The sequence below is a fragment of the Pempheris klunzingeri genome, chromosome 18 (assembly GCF_042242105.1).
Source record: "Pempheris klunzingeri isolate RE-2024b chromosome 18, fPemKlu1.hap1, whole genome shotgun sequence".
NCBI classification, from domain to species: Eukaryota; Metazoa; Chordata; class Actinopteri; order Acropomatiformes; family Pempheridae; genus Pempheris; species Pempheris klunzingeri.
This window is the reverse complement of record NC_092029.1, coordinates 10,480,152-10,495,998: the sequence shown is the minus strand read 5'-3', so window position 1 is coordinate 10,495,998 and position 15,847 is coordinate 10,480,152. Positions and strand designations below refer to the sequence as shown.

At 40.1% G+C, this 15,847-nt stretch overlaps 1 protein-coding gene across 1 annotated transcript; it reads left to right on the top strand.

The window, feature by feature from the left end:
• Positions 1 to 4,101: 4,101 nt before the first annotated feature.
• LOC139217847 (transforming growth factor beta-3 proprotein-like) lies at positions 4,102 to 15,467 on the top strand. Its single transcript, XM_070849319.1, has 7 exons — positions 4,102 to 4,815; positions 10,071 to 10,234; positions 12,577 to 12,706; positions 12,894 to 13,001; positions 13,572 to 13,737; positions 13,963 to 14,116; positions 15,079 to 15,467. Exons 1-7 carry the CDS (start codon positions 4,470 to 4,472, stop codon positions 15,235 to 15,237), a joined length of 1,227 nt encoding a protein of 408 aa, XP_070705420.1. The 5' UTR covers positions 4,102 to 4,469; the 3' UTR covers positions 15,238 to 15,467.
• Positions 15,468 to 15,847: the final 380 nt, after the last annotated feature.

Genomic DNA, 15,847 nt, shown 5'->3' with positions numbered 1-15,847 from the left:
TTCGGGCTGGTTTAGATTCGGTTTGAACTGGCAAAGCTGCCCTCTGCCTTAACCACAACACAGAGATAAACCTTAGGAGATAAAAGACATGAACCCTAGACACAACAATACAACAGGAGCCACAGACAAGCTTTTGCTGCCTCCATGTGATCTCACCTTAAGTCATCGTCTAGCCGGCTTGGTATTCCTTTCCTATGTACATGTATTAAGACAACCAATGACTAACACACATGGTGGATGAATCAAATGAGTCATTCCAGTTGTATTGCTATGACATATACGCATCATTGTCTCCGCTGGTGTGGGTTTTAGGGGTCTCCTGTTAGCATTCCTACCCAACTGACTCCCAAGTATGACTCATATGCTTGTTACCCCCAGACGAAGCAGACTTTACTGTGCTGGCTTGTCAGTGTGCTGTTGTAGGGAAATCTGGCAGGATGCTGCTTAGTATTTGGGGTTTGTCGGAGTCTGTCTAGCCAGCCTTAAGCGGTCTGACTGTGTGTATGTGGTCAGATGGTGTAGTCTGTCTACACTATGGAACCACAAAAAATCTTAAAAACCAAGAAACTGTTTTATGTTTTGTAAACATAACAGTTGCCCGACCGCGGCGCTGCTCGAAGAGGTAGAGCGCTACAGTTGCAGTGACCGCTCTGACAAGTACAGTCAGCAGGAATGTAACCTACATTACAGGAAACAGAGGACATATTCCTCTGTATGGCTACCAGCATGTGTTTTTTGTTTTCATCCTCTGGTCTGTAGCTGCATTCCTTTTCCGTGTGTTGTGTGAGACGGAGAGATCGCTGGAGAATGACTCACTAAAACCTGACCCAGCAGTGAGGTAATCACTGGAGGACGCTTGGAGTAAAAGTGAACTTTGATGGCGATGTCTGGGATCATGTCTAGGAATCCCCAGACAGTTTGGAATAGTACAATGTGTGTGTATGTGTGATGACATAATTTCTTTGCAGCAGACAGAGTGCATGTGATGGTGTCTGTATGGCGTCCTGATGAAGACCCATTACCGAATCTCTCCACACAAACTTGATAAGACGAACGGAAATAGATGCTAAACCCAGAAATACAGCTGGTAGTTGGTAATTTAATCATAACGCTGCCTGTTTTTTACATTTCTGATAGGACCAGAGAGGAAGAAATAAAGAGGAGATGTGCTGTACAAGAGATGTAATAAATAATAATAATAATAATAATGGTGATATAATGCCAGCTGATGCAGATTCACACTGTTTATTTTAATATTAACTGACTCATTACTTCAATAATTTTGCTAAATTGTAGTTCACTTACATGTTAGTAGAATTTCTGGATTCTTGAAGGCAAGACACTTTCCTTAAATATACACCACCTGTTCACTTTATTAGTTAATACCTCTCTAACCGTGTCAGTCAAAACTGATTTACTTATTTTTGTCAAGGTAGAATTTATGGCTGAGCTGTTGTGTCTGCATTAAATTCTACAGGTGTGTCTAATAAAGTGGCCACTGAGTGTATGTATTTTTATAATCCTCAGAAAATGTTTGATATGTTAAGTTTCTCTGCTCTTGAGTTGGTGTAGCGACAGACAGCAGACATTGTTTGTTGAGCAGCATCACCTGCTGGCTTAATGGAGAATTGCCAACATTACAGTAATCGTCATAGAGTGAGATAGACACAGAACACAGAACCTCTTTTGTGTCATCAACACAACCAAATACTGAGTTTACAGTGGCCTGTAAACTGCTAGAATTTTACTATAGAAAGGAAATTTAGATCAGCCACATTTAGTAAAGGTGTATGCACGAAGGTGTGTCACACAAACTGTAATATGATTTACTAAAAAGATGAACCTCGACACTAAGATCAAAAATCAAAAGACAAAACTGTTACACACTTTGTGAACAGAAATTACTGAGTTGTGTCACAAATTTCCGTAACTTATCTGTAAAATTATTGTCAAACATTTGAGATAGTGTATTATGCATGCAGGACTGTGGGAAAAGTGGCTGATGGATACCAGGGACCTCAGTGCTTGTCCTAAAATAGTTTCACAATGGCTATGATGACATCTCTCTGCCTGCTCATTTTTGGACCATACAGAAAACCCAAGCACCCATTTTGGGTTTGGATCGGTCACATAATCACAGCGCCAAAGCTATGAATGAAGACATTTCAGCCAGAGCGGCGTTACTGGAAACCAAGTCCCAAACAATAAACAGAAAAGCAACGCTGTTTCCGTGACCAAAGTATTAAAGACAACAGATACTGAGGAGGTCGATTATTAACAGAGCTTTCATTGTCAGCCGGCATAAACAGCACAATGGAGCTTTGTAACATCTGATATTTACAGTATGTGCAGCAACGATTTGCTGATTCAGGCCCATTTGGATACTACTGTAAATGAGACAGTGTATAGAAACGTTCTTAAAGATAATCAAAATTACTCTACAACATGCAGTCATCACGCTTCTCAAGAGGACATCTGACTATAAAAGAGGAAAATAACAGACAGCCATCAAGTGAGATCATCAGATGGTGCATGAGCGGGCACGACAGATTAACTTTCATTCAAATTTAAAGCACTGTGGTGAGTTGAGGAAGATGTGACAGAATTTGTGAATATTTACTACATAATCATCTGCACTCCAGCTAACTAGTTTGTACATAGTACACACAGGCACATGGGCATATGATTCGAAGCCAAATATTTACCAAGTTTGGACATTCTACGAAATCATTTTCGCTGTGCAAACTGGTGGGCTAAGGAAACATAGTGAAATACCAGACCCCATGTTTGGGTGCGGGGCCTCCAGTGGTTGAGTGAGCCTTGACCTAAAATAGGTCTGAGAATGTGGATATGCTCTATGAATAGAGATAAAACAGACTGTGGAGGGAAACAAATCAAAAAGATAAAATAACTTCACGAGCCTGCAAATAAACCTTCAGACATCAGTCCAGAAAAATGAATTTTGTGTGGATGGTGGTTTGCAGAGGGCATGGGAAAATCTGCACTGGCTTAAAAAAACCCACTTTGGTTCTTATGAACTATAATGCAAGCATGACAGGATTTCTGTGTTTTCAGAGCAGCTTCTGACAACAGCATGTGTATTGTGTGGGTCATTGTCTGCCCTTCTTTTGCTGGAGCCTTCCCACAAAAGGACCCAACTGCGAATTATCAGAGTTTTCTTTATGGATTTTGTACATTTGCAAAATCTATAAACTCAGTAATTGTCTTTTTTTATATCTGGTACCAGAAATAGCATGTTATTAGAGAAATACTTGTATCTGAGGCACGTTCAAGATACAGTTTTAAATTAAAGTTTACCAGAGAAATACTTATTATACTCAGTATTTCAAGTTGTTGACTCAGATTTGATTGTTGTGTTGGTCTCCACTTGCCTTAAAACAGCTGTCCGAGGACCATCTCAGAGGAGGGCAATCAATAGCAAACGTTGAGCCTTTGTGTCTCAGAGGAGAATAAACATCTTGAGATCTTCAGATAGTCAGATACAACAGGAAAACTGCGGGTACCGCAACTTGCCACTAGAGGGTGCACGACCAAGGCCATTAACATACCTACAGTACAGTAGGACAACCACAAGAAACATCAACTGAGACCTCTTGACGGTACTAGTGCTACTACTACTACATATAATAATAATAATAATAAATAATAATATGTATAAGAAGAATAAGAAAGATTAACAAAAAATAAAAAAGTAGGAGAACGAAACCACATCTTCACTACACTTATTAAAGAAAAAAACTGGGGGGGAAATGTTAAAGCCAAAGCTTCCCAACTTCATATGAAGGCTCGTGTGATTGACGTTTTGATTTAAGACAACTGGCTATTTTGCATGTTTATTGTGTCACAGTTGATGTGTGGTGCATCGCAGAGGGCCCTGTGGTGATTTAGGCTCTCCCGGGTGCCTGCGGTCCCTCCTCCATCAAACGTCAGAAACTAGTGGTATAAAAACACGTGAGGCCATACCGACCGCTCAAAGTCGCATATACCTCGTTAACCTGACAGGCTGCGGTCTGCCTCCTCAGAGACAATAAAGAGGCAGTAGCTTTTAATGAGACAGAAAAGAGGAGAAATATGCCAAGCTGCGGGACGACTTAAATCTACTGGATTGAGCACAAGAATGCAAAAGAAAAGTCTGTTTGCTCTTACAGATATATTTGTGCCGGATAAATTTCATATATGCGGGAGTGTTTCTGTTGCTCGGGACTTTGAATTGGGCAATGTCTAATGGGCCAACACGAGCTTGGATTTCTGCTGATAACTAAAAGGGGCTGCCACAAGAAAACGCATTAAGTGAGGAGTTTGCCATTATTAGCTCGCAAAGGAAGTTAAAAGAAACACCAGCAGGGCTTATCAGCTTGACTTGAAGGCACTCTGACACTAACTTTGGCGGTCCTCGCCTGTGAATCTGCACATTTCAGCCACCGAGCAAACCAGATGCAGAGAGAAAGATGCATTTGGGTAAGGCTTTGCTGTTTGTCCTCCTCCTCAACTGCGCAACTCTGAGCTCATCTCTGTCAACTTGTGCCACCGTGGATATCGACCATGTGAAAAGGAAAAGGGTCGAGGCGATACGAGGTCAGATTTTGAGCAAACTCCGACTGACGAGTCCCCCACACTCCCTCGGACCGAATAAGATCCCTTATCAAATCCAAGCATTGTATAACAGCACCAAGGAGCTACTGGAGGAGCTGCGGAGGGATCGGCAGCAAAGTTGCGGTCAGGACAACACAGAGACAGAGTACTATGCCAAAGAGATACACAAATTCAACATGGTCTACAGGCCGCCAGAGAGCAGTGAGTATGACTAAGTTTATATCACTTTCCCGTTTTAATGCCAGAAATGAGCGGGTTTGTAATGCGCAATTACGCACCAAATGAGGAGCCCGTGCCAGGAAGACGCATCAATCTCGAAACCACAGCCAGGTTCCTGTGTCATTGATAAAAATATCAGTGGTATTCAGAGCGTGTCGTTCAGCAACTCTTTTTGTTGTTTTAAGAGAAACTATTTGTCTGATGCGTTTTTCCACCTAAAGTTAGACTAAAAATAAAAGCTCAGTAAATTACATCTACTCATTTCTAACTGAGAAAATTCTGTGGCTATTCAAACATTCTTCATTTTAAAAATGTTACTTCTGGACACAAGATGTCTCCTGCTTCAGTGTGTGTGAGCTGGAGGCTTCGAGTTTCCACATCACACTTGTTTAAGCTGCATACTGGACCACACTGACTTCCAGACTAGTTGTGATGTCACACAATCATATTGGATGTACACGTGTTGAACTCGGACTTCATCTTCGGCAGATGAGTGTAGACATTCTCTCTATTTAAAAAAAGCAAACACGTGAGAGCTCTGTTATGTTTTGTAAAACTGAAAGGTGAGCTTGTTGTGTACTTGCAGGATGTGCTTTGTTACTGTGGCACTCACCAACCTGTTTTAACCCCACACCAGTGTTCCAGGAAAGTCACTCTCCTCCTACTCCTGACTACCCTTGTTTTTTTTCCTCCGTGGAGCCTGTCCTTCTCCCCAGATGTTCCCACTTCCTTTCCAGTCAGGCCCAAATGAGAGGGACATCTGCCCAGGCGGATGGGGATGCCTTTAGGAGAAGGAGTAGGAAAAGTTAACAGTAGTAGACAGGAAAAGTTAAATGATGGAAGGACCTCCCCGTTAGTCTGGATAGAGGGATCCCACTCTGCCCTGGAGCCTTGTCTGTAAAGGACGAGTGGGGTCCCATTAAGCCCTTGCACACACTGACACATCCCAACTCCACACTGATAAGGAGCTTAAAGTGACCCCACTGCCCGTCTTGGCCAGTGAATTACCTACACGGGTGGCCCATGAGCATGAGATCACTAACTGCACTGCTCAGGTTTAACTTTGCTAAATTGAGTGTGAAACTGAGCCGGCATTCGTCCCGTTAAACCTGAATGATTCCACTGTGCCGTCATTTTATTGCGACTAGGTAACATTAGGAAACATTTCACTGCTTTGTTAACAACAAACTTTATTTAGTTTTTAAAATATTTGTTAAAAACTCCACTAAAGGCCTGTTAGGCCCACTTTTTTTTTTTCAACTTCAAGTGAATTGTGCTCTCTCTCTATTTGGCACAACTATTTCCTCTTTAGAATTAAAAGCTATGAACTGGACGTGGAAAACCTGTGCAGAGAGGGACATGTGTCAGCTCTTGAGGGAGATTCATGCAGCATGTGGTTTGACTGACTCTGGATTATTGAGAAAGTAGAATAGGCTAAATGTTATGCGTGTGGAAGAGCCAAAGACGGCCTCACGGTCTAAAGCAAAGCCAAGACCATTGCATCAGAGTCCCTTTGAAATAAACAGGTGTTTCTCAAAAGACCTATTTTCCCTCAGCAATGTTCTGTTTTGAATCTCGCAAAATGGTTCTGACAAAAATGCCGGGCAGTAGGTGCCTCGAGTTGGTGTGGTGGATTCAGAGCCACAGATGGGCTTTAGATGCAAAATGTTAGACAGATTTATATACATGTACTTTTTGTAACAATTGGATAAAGGCCAATATTTATTTTACTCTAATCCTATGGTCTTTATGTCTAAATTAGATGAAAGACAAAAGGGAAAAAGTCAATATTACAGCACAAGTCCTAAACTGACATAAGTACCTTTTGTGTGTGCCCTTGCCAACATCTCTACTTCTCAGATACTTAAAATGTCGACAGGCTAATGATATTCTCCAATTTTAACTTTGTCAGTGCTAAAACTGTGGCAATGGCACAGCAGAGTGTTTTTATGTGTCGAACATGATCTCATACTTGGACTACATATTTTGTAAATACCCTGTATATCCATATACATACACTGAGCCTGCTCACAGAGACTGGTTAATGTGATTTTCATATGCTGGAACAGGCAAGATGAATACTTTATAGATTTGTTAGGCTGAACTCTCATTCTACTCTGGCGAGGGCGACTACCATTTTCTTCAGTTAAATGACAATAAAGAGAAATAACCTACCAGCAGGTTAGCACGATACATTATGGATACAATGCAGAAGTTATTTCACCTCATAGAATATTCTGTATCATCATCACCATGTTTACAACTTCATCTAGGAAGTAAAACTCAAACACCTTAAATTAGTGTGGATGGGAAGCCCACTTCTATTGTAGCCCCACAACTACAGTTTTAGGTGAATTTTACATGCCAATATTGTCTTGTGCCACTTTCATTCCTCTTATCAACACCACAAGCAACAAAAATCAGTGACAAACATGCCATCCCCCACAAATTATACACTTCATATGTAATTTCTTCACATTTGGTCGAAATATATTCAGTAGTGTCTGAAATGGTCAAATTTCTCTCCAACAAGTCCTCCCAATGAAATGACAAAATACTTAAATAACTGAGAAGACCTTTCTGATCTGATGCTCCGATCAGTAAGACATAATTTGTCTCCAAAACTGTCTCAAAATATGGATTTTACACGGATTTTAAAGTTTGGTTAGGTTTAGGCACAAAAAACAATTTGGGTTAAAATGTATATGTAGGTAAATAACTATATGTTGTTTTATATCCCTTATTCTAATTGTCAATATTTGTCTATATGCTCTATGTATGTTAGCATCAAAGGGATTCAACTTCCATTTCGTTGTACAACTCTGTGTAGCAAAATGTCAAAAATAAGTTACCTTCATACCTTGTTAAGGTTAAGGAAGCTTCGTTGTCAGGTTAGAGAATGGCTGCTGGTCAGCTGTCAGTGTGAAAGTCCAATGTTTGGTTGACCCATTTTTCTATCCATTCATCCATCATGACCTCCTCATTACATAAACTTTGACGCTCTCTAACACGGCACGTTACCTTCTCCTTTAAGGACGTCATAATTACTATGGCCGCTAGAGGGCTTTGTCACCTGAACATAGATGTCTAATTAGCAGAATGCTTATTCAGCATCCAAACTGATGAGTTGTTTTTTGGCATTAAAGATGTATGTATATTTAACCTGTGCAACAAAATCAAGGCATTTGTCCCCAACAGGTGCAGCTGGGCTGATTTTGTTACCTTAGGACAGAGCTAAGCTAAACGTTTCCCCCTGCTTCCAGTCTTTGCGCTAAGCTAACAGGCTGTAGCTTCATATTCATTCTAATAGACATAAGAGTGATAGTGTTCTCATCTAACTCCTAGCAAGGATGCAAATAAATGTTGAACTATTCCTTAAAGATCAGGTAGAAAGAGGAGACTGAGTGAAGTCAGTGTTATGAAGACACAGCCACCTTAGGGTGTTGCCCCTTGTGGTATAACAGGACCAGAGGTCTGGCTTTGTGGAGTACATTTTTGACTCTGAGCCAGAGACATCACTTTCTTTTCCACAGCTAAAGTGGGCAAACACACACTCTTTTTATGATGGTTTCTGAAGGTAAACTGTTGACCTTTGGTGGATCTGAGGCAACTCTGTGAACCAACACAAATCCGTGACAGGTGCAAATGAAGCAGAAAGCTGCTAGAAGAGTGGCAAATTACTGCAATGAGAGGCTGGACTGCAAACATCGGAAAGATTTCCTTTTATAGCATGGTGCACACACAAAATCTGGCATATGTCAATAAATGAGGTTGGTTTGTGGAGAAGTCATGGTCAGAAAGGGGTTTGGGTCCAAAAAGTTGTCAGTGGGACTGAGGATAGCAGAGGTTTGATACGCAGATACCAGGGAGGTGAAGTCATACTAAGCTCAATAATATTGCTATTTCAATTACAGCATTTTCATTTCCACCAAATATAGACAAAATGTGTTAGATAAACAGTGGAATTTTGATAAGGCAGGAAACCACACTAATCATTCACGGTAGGCTGATAAACGTAGTGCCAGCCAGTAAAAAGTCAGTAAAGCCAAGATCACATTTAAGGTGTGAATAGTCCTCTAGCATTAAAATAAAATACTGTAAATCCTGGCCATTATTTTGGTAATAAAGTATCGCTTTATTTCAATATGTCTGAAGCAACATGATATGTTAAAAAAGGAAAAAAAGCACTCATTGTACTGCCATCTAGAGTTTGAAATTATTACATTTGCTGACAACTCAGTTAACAAAGCACTGTATCTCTTTGGACCATGACTGAACTTCCTCTGGCATCAAGTGGATAAAAGATTGATCCAAAGACACACTTCCCCCAACTCCAATTCTCCCTCACCAAGTCACTCAGCCAGAAATGTATTTTTTAGAATTGTATTGTGGATGGAGACCAGCTCTGGTTTAAGAAAATAAGTTTAAGCAAAAATTTGTAAGCAAATATGCCAAGAATTCAGCTGTTTTTTTGCTGTTTTTCTTCCTTATTAAAAATAATACATTATATATTTTTATATATACCAAAATTTTGGTTTGGTCAGTGTTGGTCATGTAAAACAAATAATTTGATGTAGTCATCTTGGGTCATCTTAGTCATCAGTATTTGTGATGTTTATTTTTGGACTGACTTCTTACAAAAGGACAAGTTTGTAAATTATAGGATAACCGGGCTCTCAAAAAAGGGTTATGAATAAGCTGCAATGCTAAAACATTGGGTAATGATAATAATAAATAACTGTACATTGGCTGTTGCTACACAATGTCAGATGAAGAAATATGGAATGTTTTCTCACATCCATGACTTACCAAATATGGCAAAAATAGAACTTTTAATAGACCCTTTTCACAGATGATATTTTGAAATGTCACAGGTTGAGGTAATAAAAATGTATAATGGCTTAGTTCCATTTAGCTGCTTCAGTTTCAGGGTTCTGGTATTGTGCATGCTGGCTGACTGTCACAGCTTACTGGGAAACTTGAGTAGAACAGACCCTTTGTTCATTTTATTAGTAATACCTTTTCGTACTATGTCAAGTCAAAATGTCAGCTGTGATACTTGAGTTTTTCCTTCAACGCTTATGCCGAGGATATTACACCCAAGTGTCTGTGATTGTTGTCCAGAGCTGATGCAGCACTGTGTTTGTCTGTGTTCAGACATACTGCTTGTGTTGCATCAGACTGATAAAATTTTCTAAGCCTGTTCTCTCACAAAACTTTTATTCTTTCTCCTCCAGACGATCTGCTCTACTGCCCAAAAGGCATCACCTCCAAGGTTTTCCGCTTCAATGTCTCTACCATGGAAAGGAACTCAACCAACCTCTTCAGAGCAGAGTTTCGAGCTCTAAGGGTGCCAAACTCAAGCGCCAAGAGGAATGAACAGCGGATTGAGCTCTACCAGGTGCGTAAAGGTACCGTTTCCTTGTCCTTCTACCAAGATCAAAATGCAAAACTCACTCGAGGCAACAAGGAGCTTCAAAGTCTCTCCTTTCTTTAATGTAATCTTTGTTACCAGATAGTTCAGTTCTTGTCTGTCAAGAATGCATCTTACATAAGCTGGCTAGTTGTTCTCCACCACATGATATAAGGCCTTAATTGACAAAGAGAGCCAATGATAATCACATTGTGGTTGTCTGAATGGGTAACAGTGAGACCAAAAGCCAGAAAGCTCGACAGGCCTGCAGAATGTTAGGAGTACCAGGACAGAGGTACTGTTAGCAGCCCAGATCTAATATAGGCCTCATTTTGGTTATGTAGAGGTCTTTCACATTTAGTCCTCAAAACAGCATGAAAAGTTTTCAGTAGTAAGCCGTTAAAAAAGGTCTCTGGTCTGCTGAGTGATGCGATGGTGCCTGTTATTTAGTTGTAATGTTCTTGGCATTATAGATCCCATACAAAGGTAATAATTAAAATGAAAATAATAAAAAAAAAATACCACCTTCTACAGACACTCTGGTCAGGAGTGACGCCATGATAAACCCACAAGGACAACATTACCAGACACGACAAAACCAAATTACATAGAAGGTTGTTTGGCAGCAAGTCTGTATTTGCAGAAGAGGTTAATCTGGGGGCCAGTGTTACGTTAGGTGCTCTGTTTGAACCACTGCAAAACATTTTTACTGCCAATTTCAAACACACGGGGGAATACAGGAATCATGTATGGTGATACTCAAGTAAGATTTCCTGTGAAATAAGTGACTTTATGACAGGGAGACATGGAGAGATGACATTCATAACATCTAGATGACATGAGAGACTGGACTCTTGTGTCATCAACAACTAGCAACTAAGCTAACGCTGTGTTTGGACAAGGGGTCAAGTGTTGAAAGTTTAGCTCTACACAACCTTTTTAGCCCTTGGCTTATTGTTTTGGTGTTATGGCACCCAAGTTTCACATATGATTAAAAATGACTGCTCTCACCAACCCTGTTCCTACCAACAGCAGGCAGCTCTTTTCTTTACTAAACCAACTATGCCCTACATGGCCAAGAAACAGCACACAGTACAGACAAGCTACTAGCTTGTTGGTGAACAAAGTAGAACAGCTAGCAAGCTAAAGAGCCAGATATTACCATCAGGGGAGAAAAACAGAGTTAAAAGATGAGTAAAATGGACTTACATTTTTCAGGAGGACACAAACATGCCTCTGTTTCAATGCTAATGTTGCTACAAGTCTGCTGGATGTGTATATAGACAATTGTCCCCTAGTATGTTAGTATGTCCATCAGGAGCTTTTCCTCCAGAAGGCCAAAAAACCCTGCAGCACACTCCTTCAGGTCTTCTGTTATTTAGGTTAATTAGTCCTCTGCTCAGGTTGCAGGTGGGTTTAGTTTGTGATGTCACCGGACCGCATGAACCAATCAGAATGAAACATGCGTAAATAGTCCCGCCCTTCCAGGTGCAACGAAGCTAACAAGTGTGTGAGGGAGATGTCAATCAAGCTCTGTCTGAGCATGCTCTCATTCCTGAAAAGAAGTTTAATCAGTCAAAATAAATGAACTCACCATTGAGGATGTATAATGTGTGTGTGCATGTGCTTTAAACTAAATACACTATATGAAAATATAAATAATTTAGCAAGGTTACAACAAAATGACCCCTTTATCCTGTGTGTTGATCAGTGGTCCAGAAGCCTTTATACATTTTTGACCAACATCTATTGCATGGATTGGCACATTTGGTACAGGATTTGGTAGTAAAACCTGATGGAATGTTTTTCTTTGACACTCCCCTTTCTTTCCATCTAGTACCACCATCAAGGTCAACATTTTTAGTTGTCCAATACTTTGATATTTAGTACCTGCAAAACTAATGGTATTCTCATCAGCCTTATCTGTGCTTTGTGTTATGTGCAAACAACCAAATATCATGCTAAAATGCTAAACTAAGATGGTGAACATGGTAACCATATATGCTTAACATCAGCATGCCAGCATTTTGAGCATGTTAAGCTGTGCTTAACTACAGCATTAGCATGACCCTAGTCTTTCAGTCTTCTCATTGAGTTTAATGTCATACTTAAGCATTTCTCTTTACTTTTTCTCAATTTTAATCTGTTTGCGTTCTCTAGTAATCACACCGTCTTTAGCTCGTTGATTGAATGTTTCATTAGAACTGATCAAAACTATTGTTAGATAACGTTCTGTCCTGTGTCCACTCAATTCTACATCTTATTTTGGTGAAACTGTTTCAGTATTCAGATTTAACTTTTCAGAGTGACCGATAATTATTGCTTTACAGATTATGAGGCCAAATGAACACATCAGGAAACAACGCTACATCGGAGCCAAGAATGTGCTGACCAGAGGTACTCCAGAGTGGGTCTCCTTTGATGTGACTGAAACAGTGCGGGAATGGTTGATGAACAGAGGTAAGGCTGAGGTCACTGACATTTGTTGTCTAAAGGATATCATTAATCCTAATGATCAGCCCATATTTGAACTCTGAAATGTGTCTCGCACTTCTATTTAAGGTATTGAGTTTTGTGAAAGAGGGAGATTGTTGACTTGGGCTTCCATTTTAAAAAGACCCTCTTTTCCATATTTGTTTTCCATCAGGAACTAATCTAGGTTTGGAAATCAGTGTGCACTGTCCCTGCCACACCTTCAAGCCAAATGGCGACATCATTGACAATGAGAACGAGGTCCTGGAGGTCAAGTTTAGAGGTGGGCTTCAACAACATTTTGTCATATCCTTATTTATGCCAGGTGTCAGTTGCTCTTTTGCCTCTAATATCAATGTTAACGTCTTCCTGCCATCTTTTTTATTATCTTAACACCCTTCCTACTGTTTGGATGCAGTGGATCATGTAACTTATTAATATTGTCCATAGTCCTATAATTTACAAGATTTATTCTTTAATCATTTTTAGAAATATACCCTAATTCTTGTAAATGATCTCAGATTATTTGTGTATTTCTGTTTTTGGGGAATTTAGTACAATATGATTTACTTAGAGGTAGCACTGGTCTTAACAGTGAAGGACTGCTGCTTGATTCAACATTTGCCTCAGAGGACTAAGAATAAACTCTCACTGAAAATAATCTCATTTAGAAAAAAACACATCTTATAAAAAGTCTTTTTTTAGTGCTTTTATTTCCTCATTGTCTAACAGAGATACAGGGATGGCGGTTTCATAGTCAATAATTAAGCAAATTGTATGCTCAGATTGAAGGAAATTACGAAGCCACTAAATAGCTGGTTGTAAGTGCGCCTCGATCATGTCTATAATTAAGGCGTGGATGGAGATGAGGAGCACAGTCGCTTGGATCTGGATCACCTGAAGAAGAAAAAGGAACAGTACCTGCCTCACCTCATGCTCATGATGATCCCACCCCACCGCCTGGAGGCTCAGTCCACACGGCGACGCAAGAGAGCGCTGGACACAAACTACTGTTTCTCGTAAGGGATACGTAAATCATATGTACTTGAACATATAATCTATCACTGTCACACTTGGTATCTGCATGCATTCTCTTATAGATGTCTTGTAATAATCCCAAATACATGCTGCAACATAGCTGGTATACCCTGCATGTGACCAAGAAGGTGTTAAATATTCTGTGCATCGTTACAACAAGTCATCTGGGGACTGATTACAGGATTGTTGTTGCGTCTTCATTGCAGAAACACGGAGGAGAGCTGCTGTGTGCGCCGGCTCCACATTGATTTCAGGCGTGACTTGGACTGGAAGTGGATCCATGAGCCCAGTGGTTACGATGCCAACTACTGCTCCGGGCCCTGCCCTTACCTGAGGAGCTCAGATACAACACACAGCTCGGTAAGAAGGACCTGACGGGGATACAAAACAGGAGAGTCTGTTAGGCTCATTCCCATGGTTTCTTTTACTTCCAGTGGTATATTGCTGTGCAGATAGTTCTAATCTAATTTGTCTAGAAAAAAATCCATCTTTGAGACCTTTGCCTCCACCTAGAGGTCTTCACGGGACCAAAACATGCTTAAACGAATATAAAAAAAAAAAGAGAGATCAGATGCAAATGAGAATAGAGAGAGAACACCAACACTGGCAGAAATTTATATATATATATATATATTTACTGCCTTTTCACAGTTCACACTGTTTGATTGTTTCTGCTACATAAAAAGTTGGATGGACCACTTGTTATGCAGCGAGTCCACTTGAATCCACTTGGGTATAAGAATTATTGACACACAACAGCAATGTGTGTCTCTATAAACTGTGTCCTGATCACTCTGGATGATCCACAGACGTCACTGTGAACAGTTTTCTTTAGGACTACTTTTCACTGAAGAAAAAGTCCCTATAAAACTGTTGATAGTGTGTTGAGGGACTTGACTTTGGGAAAAGGGTTAACTTTCAGCCTTTTTTAGTTTAATGGCTTGGTTCCTGAGCCCACACATGCACTGTATGGCCGAGTTTCAACACCACTGTGTGTCCAGCAAGCACTTTTAGAAAAGCAGACATCATTTATTTTGTAGATCTTGACCTTCCAAAAAATATATTAAAAAAAACATTTAAGATTTTGCCAAATTATTCATTTGGTCGTCAATAAATTTAAATGATGAATCCTTAATGATGTGTCTCAGCATTTACAGATAGATTTATCAGTCATAGAGTCGAGCTATCTCACTGATTTAAACTGCTCAGGATATTATCAAGATCCCATCACTCATTAGATACTGAACAAAATATGACACAGTTGAAAATACTGCTTTAAAATTAGTTTTTTTTTTTAATCTCTCCTGTTTGCTTTCCAATAGCTGCTGAGCCTTTACAACACTCTGAATCCGGAGGCGTCGGCCTCCCCCTGCTGTGTGCCTCAAGACCTGGAACCCCTCACTATACTCTACTACTCCGGACGAACCCCTAAAGTGGAGCAGCTCTCTAACATGATCGTCAAGTCTTGCAAGTGTAGCTGAGAAGACATGAAAGGCGAGGCAGTGTGGCAGGATTTTACTAGTTACTGATGAAACCCGTGCTCGTTGACTTTTGGACTCTTAGCTGTGACAAATACTTAAACTGACCCTGTGGCCTCATGGCTTAGATCTGAACACCACTCTGGAGGTCACACATTTTTTAAGGATGCAGATTTTCTTAAAAACTTGAGGTCATCATCATTTTTTTTTTTTTTTTTTTTGCTAGTTTGTTTGTTTTTCCTCCTGCTTGATCAGTTCTGGATGATAATTAGTTATTTTACTCTTAAAAAGTTTAACTCAAGCCAAACTTCATCCTTGCCATCAGAATATATATGTGGATAGCTCACTCCTAAATCTAAATCGCAGAGAGCCCCGTCTAAATCTATCCGTGACAAAAAGAAAAAAAAGCAACCAAGAGCTGCTTCACGGACAATGAATGAAAGAGACTTACTCTGTGTTATATTTTCTGCAAATGTTCCACAAAGTTAGAGTCTCTGTATTGTCAGTAGAGAGGCTTTCCTGTGTCTAGCCTTGGGATGATATTGTTAATAGTCACAAATACAGACCTCCTGAATGGTTGAAGAGTCCTTTCAGGCTGGGTTTTTACCTTGAG

Coding starts and splice junctions, on each gene's coding strand:
- LOC139217847 (XM_070849319.1), top strand. CDS start 4,470: ATGCATTTGGGTAAGGCTTTGCTGTTTGTCCTCCTCCTCAACTGCGCA. Junction 10,235..12,576: donor AGCGGATTGAGCTCTACCAG/GTGCGTAAAGGT, acceptor ATTGCTTTACAG/ATTATGAGGCCAAATGAACA. Junction 12,707..12,893: donor GGAATGGTTGATGAACAGAG/GTAAGGCTGAGG, acceptor GTTTTCCATCAG/GAACTAATCTAGGTTTGGAA.